General features: G+C 34.3%; 2 protein-coding genes across 4 annotated transcripts in view; both read right to left on the reverse strand.

Moving 5' to 3' along the window:
- Positions 1-910: 910 nt before the first annotated feature.
- On the reverse strand, positions 911-9,888 carry LOC128242359 (uncharacterized). Its single transcript, XM_052959480.1, has 3 exons — positions 9,664-9,888; positions 8,303-8,856; positions 911-8,145 (listed from the first exon to the last, which is right to left on the reverse strand). The coding sequence occupies exons 1-3, from the start codon at positions 9,870-9,872 to the stop codon at positions 3,215-3,217; spliced, it is 5,694 nt and encodes a 1,897-aa protein (XP_052815440.1). The 5' UTR covers positions 9,873-9,888; the 3' UTR covers positions 911-3,214.
- A 3,189-nt stretch (positions 9,889-13,077) lies between these two features.
- The window catches only part of LOC128243784 (uncharacterized), a 39,952-nt gene continuing 32,414 nt past the window's right edge, over positions 13,078-20,615 (reverse strand). For 2 of the 3 annotated variants that reach the window (XM_052961725.1, XM_052961726.1), the window contains 3 exons: positions 15,883-16,044; positions 14,559-14,675; positions 13,078-13,945 (listed from right to left, as the gene is read on the reverse strand). In XM_052961725.1, coding sequence (XP_052817685.1) covers positions 13,871-13,945; positions 14,559-14,675; positions 15,883-15,996 — 306 coding nt within the window. In that variant the 5' untranslated portion in view covers positions 15,997-16,044 and the 3' untranslated portion in view covers positions 13,078-13,870. Of the gene's footprint in view, positions 13,946-14,558; positions 14,676-15,882; positions 16,045-20,552; positions 20,614-20,615 lie in introns of those variants that run through there. The other variant, XM_052961724.1, reaches the window with a different exon arrangement.

The raw sequence follows: 20,615 nt of genomic DNA on the forward strand, positions 1-20,615 counted from the left end.
TTACGGGAGAAGTGGCCAGACATCAAGTGGTTATTAATATTCCAGTATCTCTGGTGACAAACGGGCAGAGGTTTCTGTGTTTTCCCTCAAAAGACGGCCTTTTTTATCTAAGTTTTGCCTCGGTGAGTCGACCAAGATCGGAATATCATTCTTTTTGCGCTATATTTTTTTTTCGGGAATGATTATTGCTTACGTTATCAATTTTCAAGCTGTTTATGTCATTTTGTACTCTAGTTCGTGTCGTCACAATATATGCTTCAATCGCAAATCGCAACTGTGTTGTATTTTTCCTTAGTTTGTAAGAAATATAGTTTGGATTGGTTCAAGATCACGAGTGTTTACAAACGCATGTTTATTGGATTTAATTTATGTTGATATTAAAGAATAAACTGTTGGATGTTTAGAACTGCACCGACAAAAGAAAATTCATTTCAGTTGTATGTGAGATTTCGTCATTCACCACAGAAATGGAGTTAACTATCGTTGAATGCTGCACAATTTTTAGCATGTGCGGGTTAGGTAAGTGCGCATGTAGATTTTCTGGCCGATTTTCTTTGCCAGTGTCTTTACTATGCAGAGTGAAATAACTAATTGGGTGAGTGATGGTTTAGGTCGGTTGTTGGCGGACGTTTGATAACGTACTGTTCAAGCATTATTTTTCTTTTACTCTGACATTTCAGAATAGAATATTGTATGTTTTCACGGCCACATGACCAACTGACTGTAGATAATCATGACGTGGTCAACTATCTTAATAAATTAAAATTTACATGGTATCTTGTTATGTGACCGATATGTATGCAAGTGACAAGATAAAAATTACAGTTAAGGACACTCATCTGAAGTCTGCAAGCATAGCTTAATCAAGATAAATAACTCGTAAGATAGGACACTCATTAGTTGACAGTAAACATAGTTTTATCATTATAAATAACTCGTAAGATAGGAAATACATAAATTACAGCAAACATAGATAAATCATGATAAATAACACATGAGATAGGACATTCCTCATAACATACCTTAATCACGGTAAATAACAAATAAGGTAAGACACTTATAAGTTGACAGCAAACATAGTAGACTAATGATAAATAAATCGTAAGATAGGACACTTATCAGTTGACAACAATATAAACATGTTTAATCATGGTAAAAATCTTAAAAAAGAACACACATCTGATGACAGGAAACAAAGATTAATCATGATAAATATCACATGAGATAGGACACTCATCAGATGACAGCAAACATAGTTTAATCATGATAAATAACAAATTCGATCGAACACTCATCAGATGACATTAAACATAGTTTAATCATGATAAATAACACATTCGATAGAACACTCATCAGATGACAGCAAACATAGTTTAATTATGATAAATAACACATGAGATAGGACACTCGTCAGATGACAGCAAACATAGTTTAATCATGATAAATAACACATTCGATAGAACACGCAACAGATGACAGCAAACATAATTTAATCATGATAAATAACACATGAGATAGGACACTCGTCAAATGACAGCAAACATAGTTTAATCATGATAAATAACAAACGAGGTAGGACACTCATAAGATGACAGTAAACATAGTTTAATCATGATGAATAACCGTAAGATCCACCAGATGGCCGCAAAAACAGTTAAATAATGATAAATAGCACATGAGATAGGACACTCATCAGATGACAGCAAGCATAGTTTAATCATGACAAATAGCACATGAGATAAGACACTCATCAGATGACAGAAAACATAGTTTAATCATGAACAATAACAAATGATGTAGGAAACTCATAGATTGACAGTAAACATAGTCTAATCATTATGAAATATTGTGAGATAGGACATTTATTAGATGACAGTAAACATAGTTTCATCATGATGAATAACCGTGAGATAGGACTCTCATCATATGACAGCAAACATAGTTTAATCATGATGAATAACACATGAGATAGGACACTCATCGGATGACAGCAAACATAGGTTAGGTATGATCAATAACACATGCTATATGACACTTATAAGATGACAGCAAACATAGTTTAATCATGATAAATAACACATGCGAATGGACACTCATCAGATGACAGCTAACATTGTTAAATCATGAGAAATAACACATGAGATAGGACACTCATCAGATGACCGCAAACATAGATTAATCATGATAAATAACACATACAATAGGACACTCATCAGATGACAGCAAACATAGTTTAATCATGACAAATAGCACATACGATAGGACACTTATCAGATGACAGCAACATTCTTTAAAGGTGATAAATAACACATACGATAGGACACTCATTAAATGACAGAAAACATAGTTTAATCATAATAAATAGCACATGAGGTAGGGTACTCAACAGATGACAAAAAAACATAGTTTAATCATGATATTAGCATATGAGATATGACTCTCATTACATGACAGAAAACATAGTTTAATCAGGATAAATAACACATAAGATAGAAAACTCATCAGATGACAGCAAACATAGTTAATCATGATGAATAACACATACGATAAAGGACACTCATCAGTGACAGCAAAGATAGGACACGATTGAGGTGACAGCTGACATAGATTAAAGTGACACTTTTATTCAAAATCAATTCAAACACATGTATAACAAACATAAAGTTTGAGTAATAAACTTTTAAGTTATTACTCAATCATGCATATATAGACAAATACCGTGTTTTCTACACCTTTCTTTCAAATTAAACGCAGTGTCCTTCATAAGAACCATTGTTTTGACATTTACAAACCTTTTTTGGTAAATTAAAACGATTGTATTTAATATGGTAAATTTTATTGGTAGTAATAATGCATCTGTAATCATCATTAATAAAACATATGATAGGACACTTATCGGTTGATAGCAAACATAGTTAAATCGTGATAAATAACACAGGAGATAGGACAATCATCAGTTGACAGCAAACATAATCTTGATAAATAACACATATGATAGGACACTCATTAAATGACAGCAAACATAGTTAAATCATGACAAATAACACATACGATAGAACACTCATCAGATGATAGCAAACATAGTTAAATCATGACAAATAACACATACGATAGAACACTCATCAGATGACAGCAAACATAGTTTAATAATATAACACATATCAACATAAAATACAACGATATGCTAGATTTGGCTTCCTTTAAGAGTAAAATATCAATATTCGCCGCCCTGTGCGTTTTTGAACTTAGTATAGGCATTGCGTACTAAGTCACTACTCATAGACGAGTTAATATATTCAAAATTAGGAAATATCTTTTTATGGTGATCTGTTATACTATACTGAAAAGAAAATTTAACAATTGGATAGTATCTAAAAGCATCCATATATTTGTATTTATATACTTCATTATCGGAAAAAATCTTAAACTCGTTTGTATTACGGAATACTTGTCTAAATCTTTGTCCGGAAAATGATTTTTCAAAGTCAGGCGAGTGTATGTATTCTGTTCTTAAAAGAAATTTCTGAAAATATATCGTTGGATCAATACAAAACCGTTTGAATAAATGTTTGGTGACGCATCGCTGAGATGACTGTTGTGTGCGAAACATTTCAGATTCAAAAGCGTCCATGTGATATTTACAAATGTATTTAAACCGATTTGAAAGAGTCAGTCTGATGATATACTTACCAAAAGAGGCAAAACCATCCGGTTTGGTTTGTAACAAAACTTTTATATTTCTTCGAACTAAACATTGTTTATAATTACGCACATGTAGAATGCATATGAAACGTTTGAGTTTCATCATGTTTGAGCTTATAGGTGTTTCTTGCTTAACGGGAACAGAGACAAGAGCATTGGATACCTTCAAATAATTCATTTTGTCTAAAAACGACTGGCGAAATTCGTTAAAAGAACGCTCAATCAGTTTAAGCTTAAGATCTTTTAGAAATCGCTGATAGGATTTAGGTGTGATAATGTATTGCGTAATTGATTTGAAACACCTATACTGTTTTATAGTTTTATAAATGTTCATTTTTGGTCTATTTAAATATCGCAAATAGCACAGTGCCTTTCGGTGTTCGCCTTTCGAAAAATAGAATTGGGTAACAAGGTTATATAGAAAATGTTTTTCGGCTGGTTTTCTAGGAAATGTGAGATGTTTATTTGGACTGTTTTCTAAAATAGTGTTAAATGTTGTATTTGTCTTGTCATAAACTTTGGACAAATATAATGGCGTAAAATGATCAATATTTAAACAGTCAAGAATATTTCTTCCGAAGTACTTCACGCATCTTTCAATAGTGTTCGAATAGCCATGTAGAGCCAACACGTGAATTAGAGAGAAGTTCGCTGAACGATCCATGCAAATAAAAGGTTTCGATAGTTTTGAGCTATATATACCAATAAAACTAGCGTAAAAATGGTCATGTCTTTCCCGGAGAACACATGCAATGTTAAGAAGGTGTATATCGTTTTGCATCATAAGGGACAATAACTCGGCGTTACCTTGTTTACCCTTTTTCGTAGTTGTGTTAAATATTTTCACGATTTGTTCGTGTGTATGGAAATGAATATCTACCAGATCTACCGACTGCCGAGATGTGGAATTCACTAAAGTAACTGGTATTTTTTCAATATGATCGTTCGCCTTAAAGGAGCGGAGTAAGAGTTCTTCAGGAGATTTAGTTTGAACACCTTTGTTCCTAAACAATGTCATCAACATTAAGGATTTCCTGTTTATAGCCAACTCTAAAATATTCAAACCCTGTTGATCCACACAAGATGATAAGATACTTGTATCTGTATATGCAATCATATGTTCAAATACATTACGATATATCTTTTCCTGTATCTCACCGAAATGGATATTTAAATTTCCTTGAAAAAGGGCAATTTTACGTGTAAACTGATGTGCTAAGCATTTGTAACGAAGATCTTGACATGTAGAACAATGGACAAATTCATATCTTTCAAAATCAATCTGTTGCATTTTGATGTCATGAAGAAGAAACAACAGATAGTTCGTAATTACATACCCAGTGTTGTCGAAGTCCAGAAAAGTAGCAAACACGGTTGTCTTGAATAATTCATCTACTGGAATGATATACTTAAGATAAACGTCAACTAAATTATAACTTTTTATTTGAAGTAATTGTTGCATAATGGTAATCTTGTCTTCACTTTTAAACATCCCGTATTGATTTAAAAAACGCGATATTAATGAAAAACAGTATTCACTAGACGATAGCTTTTTCTGTTCTTGTTGAACTGAATGTGGGCTTGAATGTGGACTTGTAAATAAAGGTATTCCAGTTCGGACATACATGCGCTTAGCCATGTATTTTGCTAAATATGTAATTTGTGACTTTCCGTTTAATGAACTTCTGTGCAATAACTCCAAAGTGGCATCGCGCTTCTTTGCTACCAGATATTTAAGTAATTTAAAATGTCCGTTCTTTACGATGTAATGAAGCATATTGTTACCGTCATCATCTACCATCATTGAAATATCAACGTGAAACTTTTCAATCATAAGTTTGAACATTTCACTCCATATTTTGTCAGTGGCGTTATTTGCGTATTCTTCTTGGTTATTTGACAGTTTGAGCAGGTACAACACATATTCTTTAACATTTTGTCCAAAACCGGACTTAGACAACGTGCTATTAATAAAGTAAATGAAGGTACCAAATGCTCTACAGTGAATCGTTGAATGAAAGGCGTTTGTGTTATTAAAGCAAATAAGTGTTTCAAACAGCATCTCATGACGTTGCAGTAAAAATTGAAGATAGTCAACGTTGTTTCCACAGGCGGCATAATGGATGGGTAAACAATCGTCTTCGTCTCTTCGGTTAAAGTCAAACTTTGTATGATCAAATATGTTTTGTAATACCACAGGCATTGGTGAAATGGCGTGCTCAATACCGTGACCGGCTTTGCATTTCATAGTGTTCATTTTTACCAATTCTATGTTGTGTATTTGTATATTGTCTTTTAACACCGCCATTTTATGGCATTGCACTTTTATTCTGTGCGCGTTACTCACTTGAAGGAAAAGTCTAACCATTTCAGTACGATTACTTTGAAGTGCAGCGATAACAGGAGGGCGACCCCCTCGGTCAAAACAATGAAGCGTTGAATGCTGGCTGTCCTTCAACAACTCCCTTACAACATTTAGGTGATTTTGTCGAATAGCTGCATGTAAGGCGGATTCACATGCCAATTCGCTCCAGTCATCAAAGAGAACGTACATCGAATCGTTTTCAGGGATCATATTTCCTTGTACTCTAGCTGTGCCATCTGGAATCCAGTATAATTTATTTGTGCATAACACACATTCGTCGTAAATACCTGCATCTAAAAGGAGTTTTACGATTTCAATATTGCCCTTTTCAGCTGCAAAGTACAAACATTTCCAGTCAATAAATGAGCGATTGAACTGCAAAAACACTTCAACCACTTTACTACGATTAAACATGCAAGCAAGATGCCATGGTGAGAGGTTTAATCCGTTTCGTTCATGTAACTTATAAAAGGAGAATAAATCATTGTGTAAAATTAGTTTGACTGTCTCTGTATGTCCGTTTTGTGCTGCTATGTCTAGCAACCCATAATTCCAGTGCTTAAAATTAGTTGCTATCTCTACAGCGTCATGCATCGTTAATATATTTGAAAACGTTGGCATGCGAAAGTGTATATCCGCATCGTGATTTACCAGTTGCTTTAAAGCGTAAGTATATCCGTTTTCTGCAGCAATAAACCCCACTGAAATGTTTTCAGCACTAAAGTGATTGCCCCCTGGAAAGTGATGGAACAATACCTCCGGTATTTCTTTCATTTTTCCTTTTTTAATTATTCTTACCACAGGTCCTTCATGAAATTTCTCCTCCATTTTAAAGATGACATGTTTCGGTATGTTTATAAATTCTTCGTGTAGACCTGAATCCGCTTTAGCATAATGTATGTGTAAAAGTAAATCTGTGACATCAAAAGTTATATTAGATGTGTTTAGTTCATACAGAATATAATGCGCATTTGCTTGATGGCCATCAGAAAGGGAAAGTCTGTACTCACGGGGGCACTTTTCTAGCAGCCACATAACTAACGAAAAATGTTTGAACTCAATTTCGCCATTAACTTTGTCTGTGAACTGTCGTATAATGGAAAGCTCCTTTTCAAATATCGGAGGTGATACACTGTGGACGACATTTGATGAAATTACTTTTCTTATATTGTCTGGATATTTCCGAAGAGAGGTTGTCAACAACGCTTCCAAAATGGATTTTGACAAATCAAACCCGTGGTCATACCATCTATCAAACTGGTCTCGATAATAGCTATTCAAATCGCTTATTTGGTTAGGCTGTGTAGGATCTGCATTAACGGCAAGCTGGAAAAACGTGACGTTTTTTTCTCTAGAAGCATTAGACTGGTTGAAATATAGATCAATGTCATTTAAATTCCGGGGTTCAAGGTTATGAAAGTAAATTCTGTCTAAATTATATTCAAGTCTCTCATTACGTGATAGCCTTTTACTCGTTACCAGTAACTTTATCCAACTTGGCAGCATATGTGCACGGCGTTCCATGAGATTGAACAATTTGTTACTTTTTTCAAACAAAAATGTTCCATAGCATTCATCCAAAGCATCGATTAAAATAAGCCTGTTTCCTTTTCTTTCATCGGATATATTCGTTTGTTTTAAGGGGAAAATGATACATTCATCTATGCAACCAAATGGGTCGGAATCGCATTGCTCGGTATTGAAGGAATGTAAACAGTCGTTAATAGTCTCGTTAAATTCTGGAATATTGTTTGAGATCATTGAAGCTAGTCGTTGAATGAAGACTCCTGCCTGGTGTGTTTTCTTGACATCAAATTTACAAACATGAAAAGCAATAAGACGTTTCCTCATTTCCATACCTTGATCACCATCTTTGGCACATGTAATGTGAGCAGCAATAGCAGATTTCCCATACCCCATGTCAGCTTCGAGTAGAATGCCGTTTTTCTTGGTATTATTCAGTTGTTCATCCAATAACTGAAACAGCCATCGCCGGCCAACGAGAGGTCCATGCTGTTTGAAGTAATCTACAAGTAGCGGCGATGTTGGAAGCAAAGGCGAATACTCCTGCAGACAGCCTGTAAAACATTACTTATTTTTATTATTATCGTTAAATGTTGAAAAATATACTTTTAATACATAACTTTGTGTCAAAGATTGTGTTTATACTTTAAAATGATCTAAGGAATTAATTCGATAATGTAAATGAAATGAAGTAAAGAAAAATAACCTGACCCGTTTTTTCCATTGATGATTGGATTTGTGGTCTAGTGAAGTACAATGATATCATATAAAACAGTGCAATAGCCAAAAGGACTATGCACACTGCTATGCAAAACGATTGTCTAGTTCGTAGTTCATTTTCAGATTTAAAAAGTTCACCATTTTCAAGGTCGGTGAGACGGTTTTGTATTTCGTTGGGATTCTGTAAGCAGTTAACCACATCTGCGTGTTGAATAACCTGCTTTATGTTATTAAATACAGTTTGTTTTTCGTTTTCATCTAGCGATTTTCCGTGAGCTATCTTGTTCCTGCTCTTTTTAAGTTTATTAGCCAAAGGCAATATTGTGGCTGGAAAGACTGAACACTTTTTCCACACGGTTAACGCCACTGATAAATCACTCGCATTCATGTTAGCTTTATCCCAGTGTTGCAGCATAAACACTTCAACTAGGTTCATATGATGTTTCGGCCATTCCCATGATTGAAGCTTATGCCATACCAGTTCCTTCGGATTTGTATGAAACCGTAACAACTCTTGTCTCCACAATCCACAGGTGATGCACCATCTGTAAATTCAAATATATATATATATTTCATTATATATCATAAACTACTGGTAATAAGGAAGCTTCAAATGTATCGGTTTAGTTTACTTTTATGTTATGATTACCCTTTATTCCGCGCAAAAGCAATTTATTAAAAGAAGGATAAATATTCAGATTCTCATTTTTCCAGAACACATTCGGCGAACCAAGTTAAAGGAAGATTGTTCAGACCTGGTTTTAGTTAACAACGTTGTTAACGCCACCGTTGTTAACTTAAAATGTAAAATTATCTAAATAATATACTCGAACCTTGTTCTAAAAAAAGAAAATCACAAGTGTTTCCATTCACACTAGTAAATATTTAAAAGTTAACAACGATGACGTTACGAACGTTTTTAACTTTAAGTAACTTCAGAGCAATCGGCACTATATCTCATATATCATGGGATCGGGGTTTTCCCTTCTCACATTCATAATCTATAAATAGCACCTCATTGATATACATCTCAGCTATTACGAACAAACTGTGACGCGGACAAAGCTGGTACAAATCAAGTTACATCATTTCCGTACTACCGTTTTCCAATGTACGTATAAATGGACGTTTTTCAAGAAATTATGTCAGTCAAAGAAGACTTTTGCTGATTATGCGTGTTCGTAAAAATCCATGGTGGATTAAGATATACAAATAACCCTGTGTTATTAAATAAATGAATTATTATGGTTTTCTGCCATTAAATATCAGATCATTTTCTTTGGCTCCCTAGTCAATATTTGTATCATATAACCGTAGAGATGTACACAATAGAGCAATGCAAAAAGTCTTACCTGTTGACAGCTCGCATAACCTTACTGCATTGCTGGTGACAAACAGGTTGATTTCCGACTTGTAGTGAGATTTGCTGATGTAAATCCTTGAGCTTGTCCTCCGTAAAAGGCAGCAAGGCCTCGCCTGTTTCATCAAGAGCAACCTTACATGAATCATAATTCTGTTTACGTTCATCTTTTCGGATGTCCTTTACCTGAACGTTCGCCATTTTAGACTAGTTTCGATCCCCCTTGTAGTATCACGTTTCAAGTTACGGCTATATCAATTTCAATGACAATATTTGTAAAGACTATATTGATTAAAAATGTAATTAGACAGCTCAAAATAGATTTATGATCAACTAGGTTTCGTACTTACAAGTGTGTGTTAACTTTCAATCGTAGAAACGATATGCTGCTTAACTGTCGATTTCTAAAGAAATAATTACAAATTACAGGAATGTTACCAACAACCAATTAATGTTTTATTATTAAAACTCAAACTGCTATAACTTAAAGACGACTAACATGTTTAAGCTCAAAATTCAGTCACGTTTGTGTCTAACTAACGATAGGGAACAATACATTATTTATTTTTTGTATTTTATAAATCGCATAACATATAACTTAACTAGGTTTTCGCATTAATGCAAGAGATGATGCAAATTGTTGCGCATTTGAAGCTGGTATATTTGAGTACATTGCCGCGGCTTTGTCATTAAGTGAAGCTAAAGGCTCACCAGTTTTGGGACATTTGGCCAATTTGACTGACAAAATCATTGACAAGAAAATGGAAAACAAAACACGGAATTATTTGGCAGATAAGTACCCCGTGCCATAAAACGTCACGAAGTTGAATCCTCGTAAAGTAAATCCTGAAATATGGAAAGAAATTAAAGCGAAAACGCGCTATAAAGACGTAAGGCTTCAGAGGATTCAGCAGTTCACACTCAGAGCTATGGTGCCTATCGTACAGGTGATTGATAGTTTGGTTGCAGGACGGGATTGCCAGGAGAGTGTGAAATTTGATAAACTTGTTACAAAATCAGTGGATGCCGAAGTATTGACTGGCGTGGGAAATGCAGATGCTAATGCCTGCAGGCGGGAATCAAACAAGCGAGACTTGAACGAGGAATATCAGGCCATATGTTCCATTACGAATCATGTCACACAGATGTTATTCGGGGACAATATCATTGATCAAAGTACGTGCAGGGAAATTCAGACAGACACATTACACGAAAGACCGTGCCTTTTGGAAATCAGGTTCTTTTTTAGGACAACGGCCGTATCCACCGCGTTATCCTCAAACACAGAGGGGAAGGGGATATCCCCGAAGGGGATCGCACAGGGGACAGTTCAGTGCGACTCCCAAACAACATGACATTAAATAAGCAGGCGGACGAAAGCATTTCAGTACCAATGGGAACAACTGACCACTGACAATAATATTTTAGACACTGTTCACGGCTGTAACATAGACTTTATTGACAGGCCAAATCAGTTTCATGTACGTGAAACTAAATTAAATTCAAAAAAAGACACTAGTGCTGGATGGAGAAACAGAGAGTATTTTACTTTAAGGCGTAATAGAGACTGCAGAGCATTGTGATGGGGGAATTTATCTCGGCAGTGTTTTACGGCCATAATCTAATGGTTCATACAGAGTGATATTAATATTAAAATCTCTAAATGAGTCAGTCGAGTACATACATTTTGAAATGGGAAGTTATCATGCGGCTATACGGCTTATTGTTGTTTCATGGCGTTAATAGATTTAAAAGATGCATATTATACGGTGAACGTGTCTGAAAGTGTTAGGAAACACTTGAGATTTATATGGAGAGGTCAGCTTTATCAATATACAATTATACATGTCTGGCAAACGGTTTAGCCTGTGCTTCAAGGAACTTTACCAAACTTCTCAAGCCTGTATTTTCATGTCTATGTATGAAAGGTTTTCCGTCTGTGGTGTATTTGGTTGACTCGTATTTACAAGGCACTACGTACGCCAAGTGTTTAGAAAATGTTTCTGTCACACAAAAGTTGCTTGCAGATATAGGTTTCGTAATAAACAACAAGAAATCGGAGTTTTTCGTTGTAAACAACAAGAAATCGGAATTTATACCAACACAGGAACTTGTCGTTTTGGGATTCATTCTTTCTTCAAATACTATGATCATTTCACTTACAGAACAAAAAGTGCAAACAATAACGCTAGCTTTACAAACTTTACAAGAACTCTATTATACAATTAGGCAGGTAGTAGAAGTAATTGAAAAATGATTTCGTATAGTATAGCAATACCTTTTGGGATACTCTACACAAAAGTTTTAGAACATGATAAAACAAGTGCTTTGAAAAATAATACAGGCAATTTTGATTCCCAGATGAATTTAAGTGCTGAATTTCTGAATGATCTAGACTGGTAATTAAGAGCTGTCAAGTAGAGCGAGGCGCGTCTTTACATGGACATTCCAGTGATCTCACTGACAACCGATGCCTCCTCAAAGGGATGGTGGGGTGTTGTATGTGAAGATAACTGTACAGGTGACCAGTGGACTGTGACAGAAGCTTCTTTTAAAGACAATATCAATTATTTAAAACTAAACGCTGTGTAACTTGGGTTAAAGGCTTACACAGCACCTAAAAGATAAGCACATCAGAGTAAGAGTCGACCATTCTACAGCAGTTGCAAATATCAATGAACTGCTGAACATGTACCAAGCAAAGATAGTTACCTTGCAGATAGAGAAAGTAGAGTATTTCACCACAATACAGAATGGATGCTATCTATTTCTGCGTTTTCTGCGGATTTCACAACAGTTCTTCCCGTAGAGGAACATAAAATCAGTAAATTCATGTCGTTTATGGGTTTAAAAGGCGCATTATCTCATATAATATATTGATTAATTACATGACTCAAGGAAAACATTTACTGCAAAATATGTAGAGTATATTTTTTGGCTATAAAAATTACATTTATTTATGGGTCAAATAAAATGAGTTTGTTATTCACAGGCATAAAGGGGAATCAACCCCGTGATCAGTTGAGCTCAAAACTGCCATATTTACCTCCCCTCTATTACTTAATTTTCTTCATGTACTGCGAATGTCAAATCAAAAAGCTGATTTCTGTTATAAATGAAATAACATTAAACTTCACTATTTCACAAAAACCCTGAATTGGAACTTTTTGGAAATAAGGAGTATGCGTTTATTGGGTGGAGAGGGTTTGTAATTTCTGAATTATAATTCACTGGTAAACACTCGTTAACAAAAGCTATTTAAGCACATACACGAATAGAATAATCTTCATCAAAGATATGTTACACAGTAGGTTCATAAGTTCCTTCTTTGCCTATTCACTGGGACAAAAAGAGCCTCAGGCAAACCAACTCTTTTCGACAAGATCAACTAACATATGGATTGTTTTTTATTTATTTATTTGCAATGAATTTGGTATGATAATACACTCTGCAAAATTATTTATTGATCATTTAAACAGTCAATGGTTCATTCACTGATATAGAACATACTGATTTCAGACAAAAGCTGAGAAACACAGTCGGTCATTACAGTATAAAGGGACCTAGCTACGATTTCATGTAGACAGTTTATGTATAAAAGTAAAAAAAAACCAGTCGTTTTAATGACTCTTTATCAATTTTGAAGAGTGTAGTTTACATACTCAATTTCGTTTTAAGACACTATCAAAAGCAGTAATAACATCAATAACAATACAAGCAAACAGTTTCGTCTCAAACACATTTTATAAGGGTACACAATCAAAGTTTACTTTACAAGTAGAGAACATTTTGATAAAAACAAACACCATCAATATCAACTATACGGAAAAAAGAAACTATGCCTTATATTAAATTAGTATAAAATAACGTCAAGCCTTTCCATGATAACTAATTATTTACCTCAACTACTTGCCATAAATGTAACTGTAATACAGAGATGTCCTACCTAACAGCTTGTGACAATTTTCAGAATTAAGTATTCTTTAACAAATGCAATTTCTGGAGATATTTCCGAACAGGTATGTTTTGTTATGCACAATTTTAGTATAATGTATGTTCTTTATGCTTATTTCTCCACACTAAAGCACATAGATGTTCCAGTTTATTTCATTTACCACACAACATTCCATTCCATATGAAATTATTCATTTTTAAAAGTTGGCTATTATATAGTTAATAAATGCTATTTCACGCATGCTTCACAATTTGGAGAAGCTTTCGGCAGCAATGTCCATATCAACAGCTTCCACATCCTTCTTTGGCAATTTCTGCGACTGAAAAAAACACCAAATACATGTTCTGTTAATATCTTGCTGTTAACTGGAAAATGAACGCCGGTTAAACACATGAACACTTCAAACTCAACCTTGGTGTATAAATCATATCACAAATAAGAATTACAACCTAATTTTCAGCCAATGAATTTACAGATAGGCAATCATTAAGCATTAGACTGGATCATTAAGAATTTCACCTATCGCGGGTGATTAAAAGTCCACCTACTGTCATTGTTGCGTCAGATTTTGCGTTATCGATGCATCAGCCAATGAGGTTGTATTCTTAGTCAGTTTAATGACGCTTATCCCGCCTATTCTTATTCATTAATAATTTACTTCAATTCATCTAACTTTTACATAGCAAAACTTTCGAAATATCGAAACTTAAAATAGAAAATTCTGTAGCATGTAAGTCGATTCATGCAGCACATGATTTTCATTAATTAATTTAGTTGAATTGATCCAATATCATTGATATAAATAAAAAAAGCTCATCGTTAAGCGTGGGAAGAACGCAAACATGTCATCGCAAGCTAGAAAGTGAGATACCAGCTAACGGCATGGGAGAGAACTCCTTCAACCCAAACCAACTATTCCTTACACCAGTTACCTTTGGTGATTGTTTCGGTTTTTGTGACGACGTTTTAGCCGCTTCTGTCAGCTCCTTCCGGATGGAGCGGAAACTTTCATCAGCCTTTTCCGTCTTTGCCTTTGACTGAAGGTTCATCTAAAAACAAAACAATTTAATTGATATCACATGAGAGTATAACCAAAGTAAGGTAGAGTAGACCTTCAAAGAAACATTCTTAATCTATATAACACGCCATTATTTATCATTCTATAACATTACTGCAGTATGCTCATTAATTTCCGCAAAACAAAAAAAAATCACCACATTTTCATGATAATATAAACAAAGATTAAAACTAATTATCGTGCAGGATTCGCCTACATAACAACTATTATATTTTATAAATATAATATGAATACTATGAGTATTCCATGTAGTGTTTGTTAGACAGGTCAATAAAATCGCTCTTACGAGAGCAACACTGAATACTGAATTCTAAAAAAAAAAAACAACATTTTTCTCCAATCAGACTTCAAAGTTCTAAAAAAATACTAATATCAAAGATTTTTTGAAAGATTTAATAATTCACTTTTTTTTATCACAGTCTCAGCCTTCGACCCAAGACATGAGTGACATAAGCGACATCAGTGACATAAGCGACACCAATGACATAATCGACATCACTGACATAAGGGACATGACATAATCGACATCAGTGACATAATCCACATCATTGACATAAGGGACACCAATGACATAATCGACATCACTGACTTAAGCGACACCAATGACATAATCCACATCACTGACATAAGCTACATCAGTGAGATAAGCGACACCAATGACATAAGCGACATCAGTGACATAAGCGACATCAGTGACCTTTATATAAGCGACATCAGTGACATAATCGACATCAGTGACATAATCGACATTAGTGACATAAGCGGCATCAGTGACATTAGCGACATCAATGACATAATCAACATTATTGAAATCAGTGACATAAGCGACATAAGAGACATCAGTGAAATAAGTGGGCCCAGAATCCAATCGAAACAGCATCCACACTACGTCAGTCTAACACCCACAACATATGAAGTAGCGAGTAGCACGAACAATTCGAACGGTGTAAGCGAAATGGTTCTAAGAGACATTATATAACAAGGCAGATAGACCCTTTCTGCTCGCACTCCTCGAATGTTTTTTGTTCTTAATGATGTAATAAATATTACAATAAATCGACAGCAAGATAAAAGGGCTAACAAAATCAAAGGGTAAAACAATCTAATTCATCTGGATAGAATCCACGTGTGCGTGTGAGACAAAACAAGGATGAAAGCAGGGAGGGAAACAGGCTTACTTTCTTCAAGTTGGTTGCTATTGGTTTTGTTTTTGCCTTCTTCACTGAGTTAACAACGAACGCCTTCTGCTTCTTGCTCTTCTGGCTCTGTGATTTTGGCTTGTTTTTAGCCATGTTACTCGACGGCAGCGGGGGCGGGAGTGGTGTTCAGTTAAAAGGGATCTGGAAATAGAAGAGGTGTTTAAACCATTTACAGCTGACCGTTTATAAAGAATCTGATCGAATAGGTTGACCTTCCACACAAACACAGCCCAAATAAGGTCAAATAAACAGGCGGTGGTGAATCCGGTAAATCTGTTGAAACCCATTTATTTTCAACGAAATAGGTTAGTGGCCGCATGTCTCCGTTATATGGGATCACCGGACGGGTTTGATTTACGTTTAGAATAAAACCTACAATTACAACCATTTAACTTGCATGAGATAGGCATTCGTAAAGTACAAGGCTTAATCATTTAAAATTTCAAGTTTCCCGGGTGTTCAAGGTCCGCCCACTGCCACTCATCCGATACACAATCATTGCGTGGGATTTTGCGATAACATTGTGTACGCCAATGAGATTGTATTCTAAGTCATTACGATGCCCTGAATTAAAATCTTAATGATTAAGATGGACTTGTTCACTACGTTTACTCCGCCCATTCTTAAACATTAATATTTAATTCATGTGATCTTATTTTTACATATTGAAGGTATCTGACACATACTACCGCTTAAGTCCCATTAAGTCATAAATTGATTTTCGTTAATAGGGATATTTGGCGGTCCGCCCATGCGCACTGGTTAGTAAAGATATATTCGCGCCAAACACTAATAAAACCAACAATATACGAATACTAAAACATAATTTAGTTAGAAATGTCCCATCTGTGTTACATAATCTGAACTTATATTGCTATTAAACAAGCTTATGTCATTAGGTCTACGTTCTCTTTATAGACAGTAAATTAAAAAGAAGAAAACGTAACGATAATGAAACTAATCAAGCTTCACTTTTAACATTCACACTTACATGAAATGCTCTTTTTAAAGCAAAAATGGTTTCGGAAGAGACCCGGCCGGGTAACCAAAGAGTATTTTTTACAGCGGTTTTATAAAAATGTTAAATATAGCGGACATATTTCGTGAATTAATAATGATTGAGTAAACTATGTAATTATAAGTTGTCATTTGCATATGTAAACGCGGAAAAATAATTAAGATACATGTATTCAGAAAGTCCCCTATAACCACATCTGTTAATCATTACGTTTACCTATGACATCAAAACCTCAACACCTGCACACAATCTCAACATGTGCACAGTTCTAAGAAAGTAAAATGGAACAAGCAAACGAATTCCTGAAAGTAATTATTTACAGATATATACATCAAAGCGTGATAGAAGAAAAAAGTCTGTATTCGCTTTTCATTTGATGTTTAACCTTAATAAGCGCAGCAACGTTGTTGTTGTTTTAGATTTTGTAATATAGCATACGTTTTATTTAGGCTTATGCATATACAGCTTATCAACATGTACATCTGAGTTAGTCATAAACGTATACACGTACATAAAGAATGGCATAAAACAAAATTATAATTAATATAAAATTCGTAGTACAAGCCTGTTAAAGCTGCGATCTCACAGATCGATTGTTTCGACAACTTTTTTGTATTTGTTTACTCAGAATGAGCCAAATCGTGCATTAATGTCTGGAAACCAGTGATATAAGACAGCCGACAAAAGAACAGATCGCAGTTTTCATATTCAGGTTTGAAAATTACTGTTTTATGGGTAGAAGCGTTACTAACGCTTTAAGAAAAATGATTTTTTTTGGCAGTTTACCAATCGATTGAAGTCTGTCCTCTTGTGTCGAGTTATATGACTGAATTGAAGGCACTCATGATGCCAAAATGAGCTGATTCTGAGACAAAAGGGTAAAAAATGTAAATTTATGAGAGTGCAGCTTTAAACTAATACTCAATGGGGTGGGGGGTTAACAATAGCATGAATAACTTTCTTTACCGGTTGCACATTTTCAAACAAAATACCAATTTTGTAAAGTTCATAAAATTAAAATTGTGAATGATCCATATAAACTATGGCGAAATATCTTCATTATCTTCTTCGGAAAGAGTTTGAATTAACGATAACAGATAACAAATATTCAAAAGCATGTATAGGAATATACACTGCACTCGAAAAGCAATAACGAAAGGCAATAAAGCTTATTTTCATTGGCAGAGTTTTCCTTTAATGTTTTTGTACACCCACTTTGAAAAATAAACACTTTGAATTTCGAATCTTTTCATCTTTTAGTAGATTTTGTTTAAGAAATTATACACGGCTCCTATTGAATTTTTCATCGCGTTAAAATACTAAATAGATAGAAAACACATCAAGTACCCAGTTTTCAATGATAGCCGCAAACTGTTTTGTGATAAGTAAAATAAACTTTGACAATCCCCAAGTTTAAAGAGGCTCGTCCACTTTCTATAAGGTAAGACATCGAGAACATTGAGTTTGTGTAAAAAGTAAACATTATGCTACGTTTATACATGAATACAGTTACCATGGAATATAATTGTCATTATGATTTGTTATATTAAACATTTTTACAGATATATCTATTCTTAATTTGAATCATTAAAATGCTATATATAAAACATTTTTATATACACAAGCGAATCTAGCGCACCCGGCAGCCCCTCCCCCCCCACCCCCTAAAATCGTCCTCGTTTAGTTTTTATTTCAATATAGGAGAAAAAAGAAAAAATGAAATGAAATACACCCAAAATACACCAGAAAGTGTTAACCCCAGACTTTTCCTGGCAACATTTTAAACCAAATAAAAGTTCAGTTCTGAGGGAGGGGCGTAAGTCAAAATGTTACGTCCATTAGCTACACCCCCCTCTAATGTCATGCTTTATGCTGTTCAGATTAATTTCACCAATGCATGTTGTTGTTGTTGTTGTTTTGTTGTTGTTACAATGATAAAACATCATGAAAAATTCAAGTGAGAACGCTATTGTTAACCATATTTGAAAATGCAATGCAAAAAATATATATTTTTTGCCAAAAATCGTAAGTATAGACGCTATTGCAAGTAAAATGAGTTTAGGCTTAAACTTACAACATTCTGTGTTGATGAGTGTTTGCCAGACTCTGTTAAGTGTTCTGTTAATAAAAGGAGGAAAAATCAATTTTAACATTTTGATTTAAAAAAATTGCCAGTAAAAAATCAGTGAAAGAGTACCTTTAAGACTTTTTATATCAACAAATGTCACATACAATCTGAATGACCTAAATATTTACGTAAGAAAGCATTGATCTAAGTAATTGGATACATATTTCCATCGTTTAAATGAAAACATAGCTGAGGTATTTGAAAAGGTAATTCACAATATTGACCAACATTACAAAGGTTGCCTGTCTTATGGCAGTATTTATATTTGCCCTCTTCTCACGGAATATTGTTATTTTGTATATTTACTCAATCTCCTTACAAAGACACATTTAATGGAACATGAATCATATTTCTGTCAGCTGTAAAACACGTCTTACAGGGAAAATACAGGGTCGAAAATAATATAAAGAAATACACTAAAATTCCGTGAGAGCGCTCAAACTTGTTCTTATAAAGGTCACCACGACTTTTATTTATGAAAATGTCATATGACCTTGACATTTGACCTAATGACCCAAACAATAAGAGGGGTCATCTACTGATCTTGGAAAGTGCACATGTATACCAAGGTTAAAGACTTTGCTCCCGTCGGTCAACAGTTATTGATCGGGAACGAAACGGAAGTGTGACGCCGACAGCAACGACGTGGACGGCGCCGAATATCGTCATCCTTATATGTCTGCTATGCTACGCTTGCTATACCAAATTTAAGTCACATTTAATTAATTGATTGATTAATTGATTGATTGGTTACTTTATTGATTGGTCGATTGATTGACTAGTTCAGTTTTGATTCTCGTCACTTTCAGGATAGTTAAAAACAAATACATGCTTTCCGGTACGCAGAATTCACGGGTTAAAATATAATTTGGTACGCTGGACGGTGGAAGGCGACACAACACGCCTACAATACTTTTATACAGACAATGTTTCACAGTTTTACATTTATAGGTATATATTTAACTTAAATAAACAAGAATTGAAGAGATACATCACCATACATGTATACATACATCAGAGTCCTTCATAATATAACATTGCGCATTTTTTTTCTAGTTAAACTGTATATCTATCTGTGAATCATAATGTTATTTTCTTTAAGCTTAAATTCAAATACACATGCTTTGATTAGACACTGTATAAATTACACGTTGTGTATTTCCAAATTACCAAAGCTAAAGCAATCTGACCACAATGGACGTTTCCCAATTAACATTTTGTTCAAACTTGATTGATATTAAAAAAAAAATGTTTTCTTTTATATGCTTTAAATAAAGTGATCTAACACATACGTATTCAACAATTCTGATTTTTTGTATCATAGTTATACCTGAATAAATATCATTTACGAACCAATGCTAGTATTACACCTGTAAGTTTATGAAGTGAACAATATTTTCATGTTTCTAAATATCTTCCAATAAATGTCCAAAATTAAAAATAAATAGTAAGTTATTCTTAATTGTTAATTTGATTTTTGCAATAAAAACATACGAAACCTACCTATAGCATTTTCATAAAGCCATCTATCGAATCACGTGGTTTAGTTAAATGTCAGTGTGCGCT

The sequence above is a fragment of the Mya arenaria genome, chromosome 8, assembly GCF_026914265.1.
Source record: "Mya arenaria isolate MELC-2E11 chromosome 8, ASM2691426v1".
Taxonomy (NCBI): Eukaryota; Metazoa; Mollusca; class Bivalvia; order Myida; family Myidae; genus Mya; species Mya arenaria.

Bases quoted from the DNA above. Each gene is read 5' to 3' on its own strand.
- LOC128242359 (XM_052959480.1), bottom strand. From the start codon at position 9,872: ATGGCGAACGTTCAGGTAAAGGACATCCGAAAAGATGAACGTAAACAG. The intron at 8,857-9,663 runs GTAAGACTTTTT...TTGAATTTACAG, and splicing joins GTTATGCGAGCTGTCAACAG to ATGGTGCATCACCTGTGGAT. The intron at 8,146-8,302 runs GTCAGGTTATTT...AATGTTTTACAG, and splicing joins ATCATCAATGGAAAAAACGG to GCTGTCTGCAGGAGTATTCG.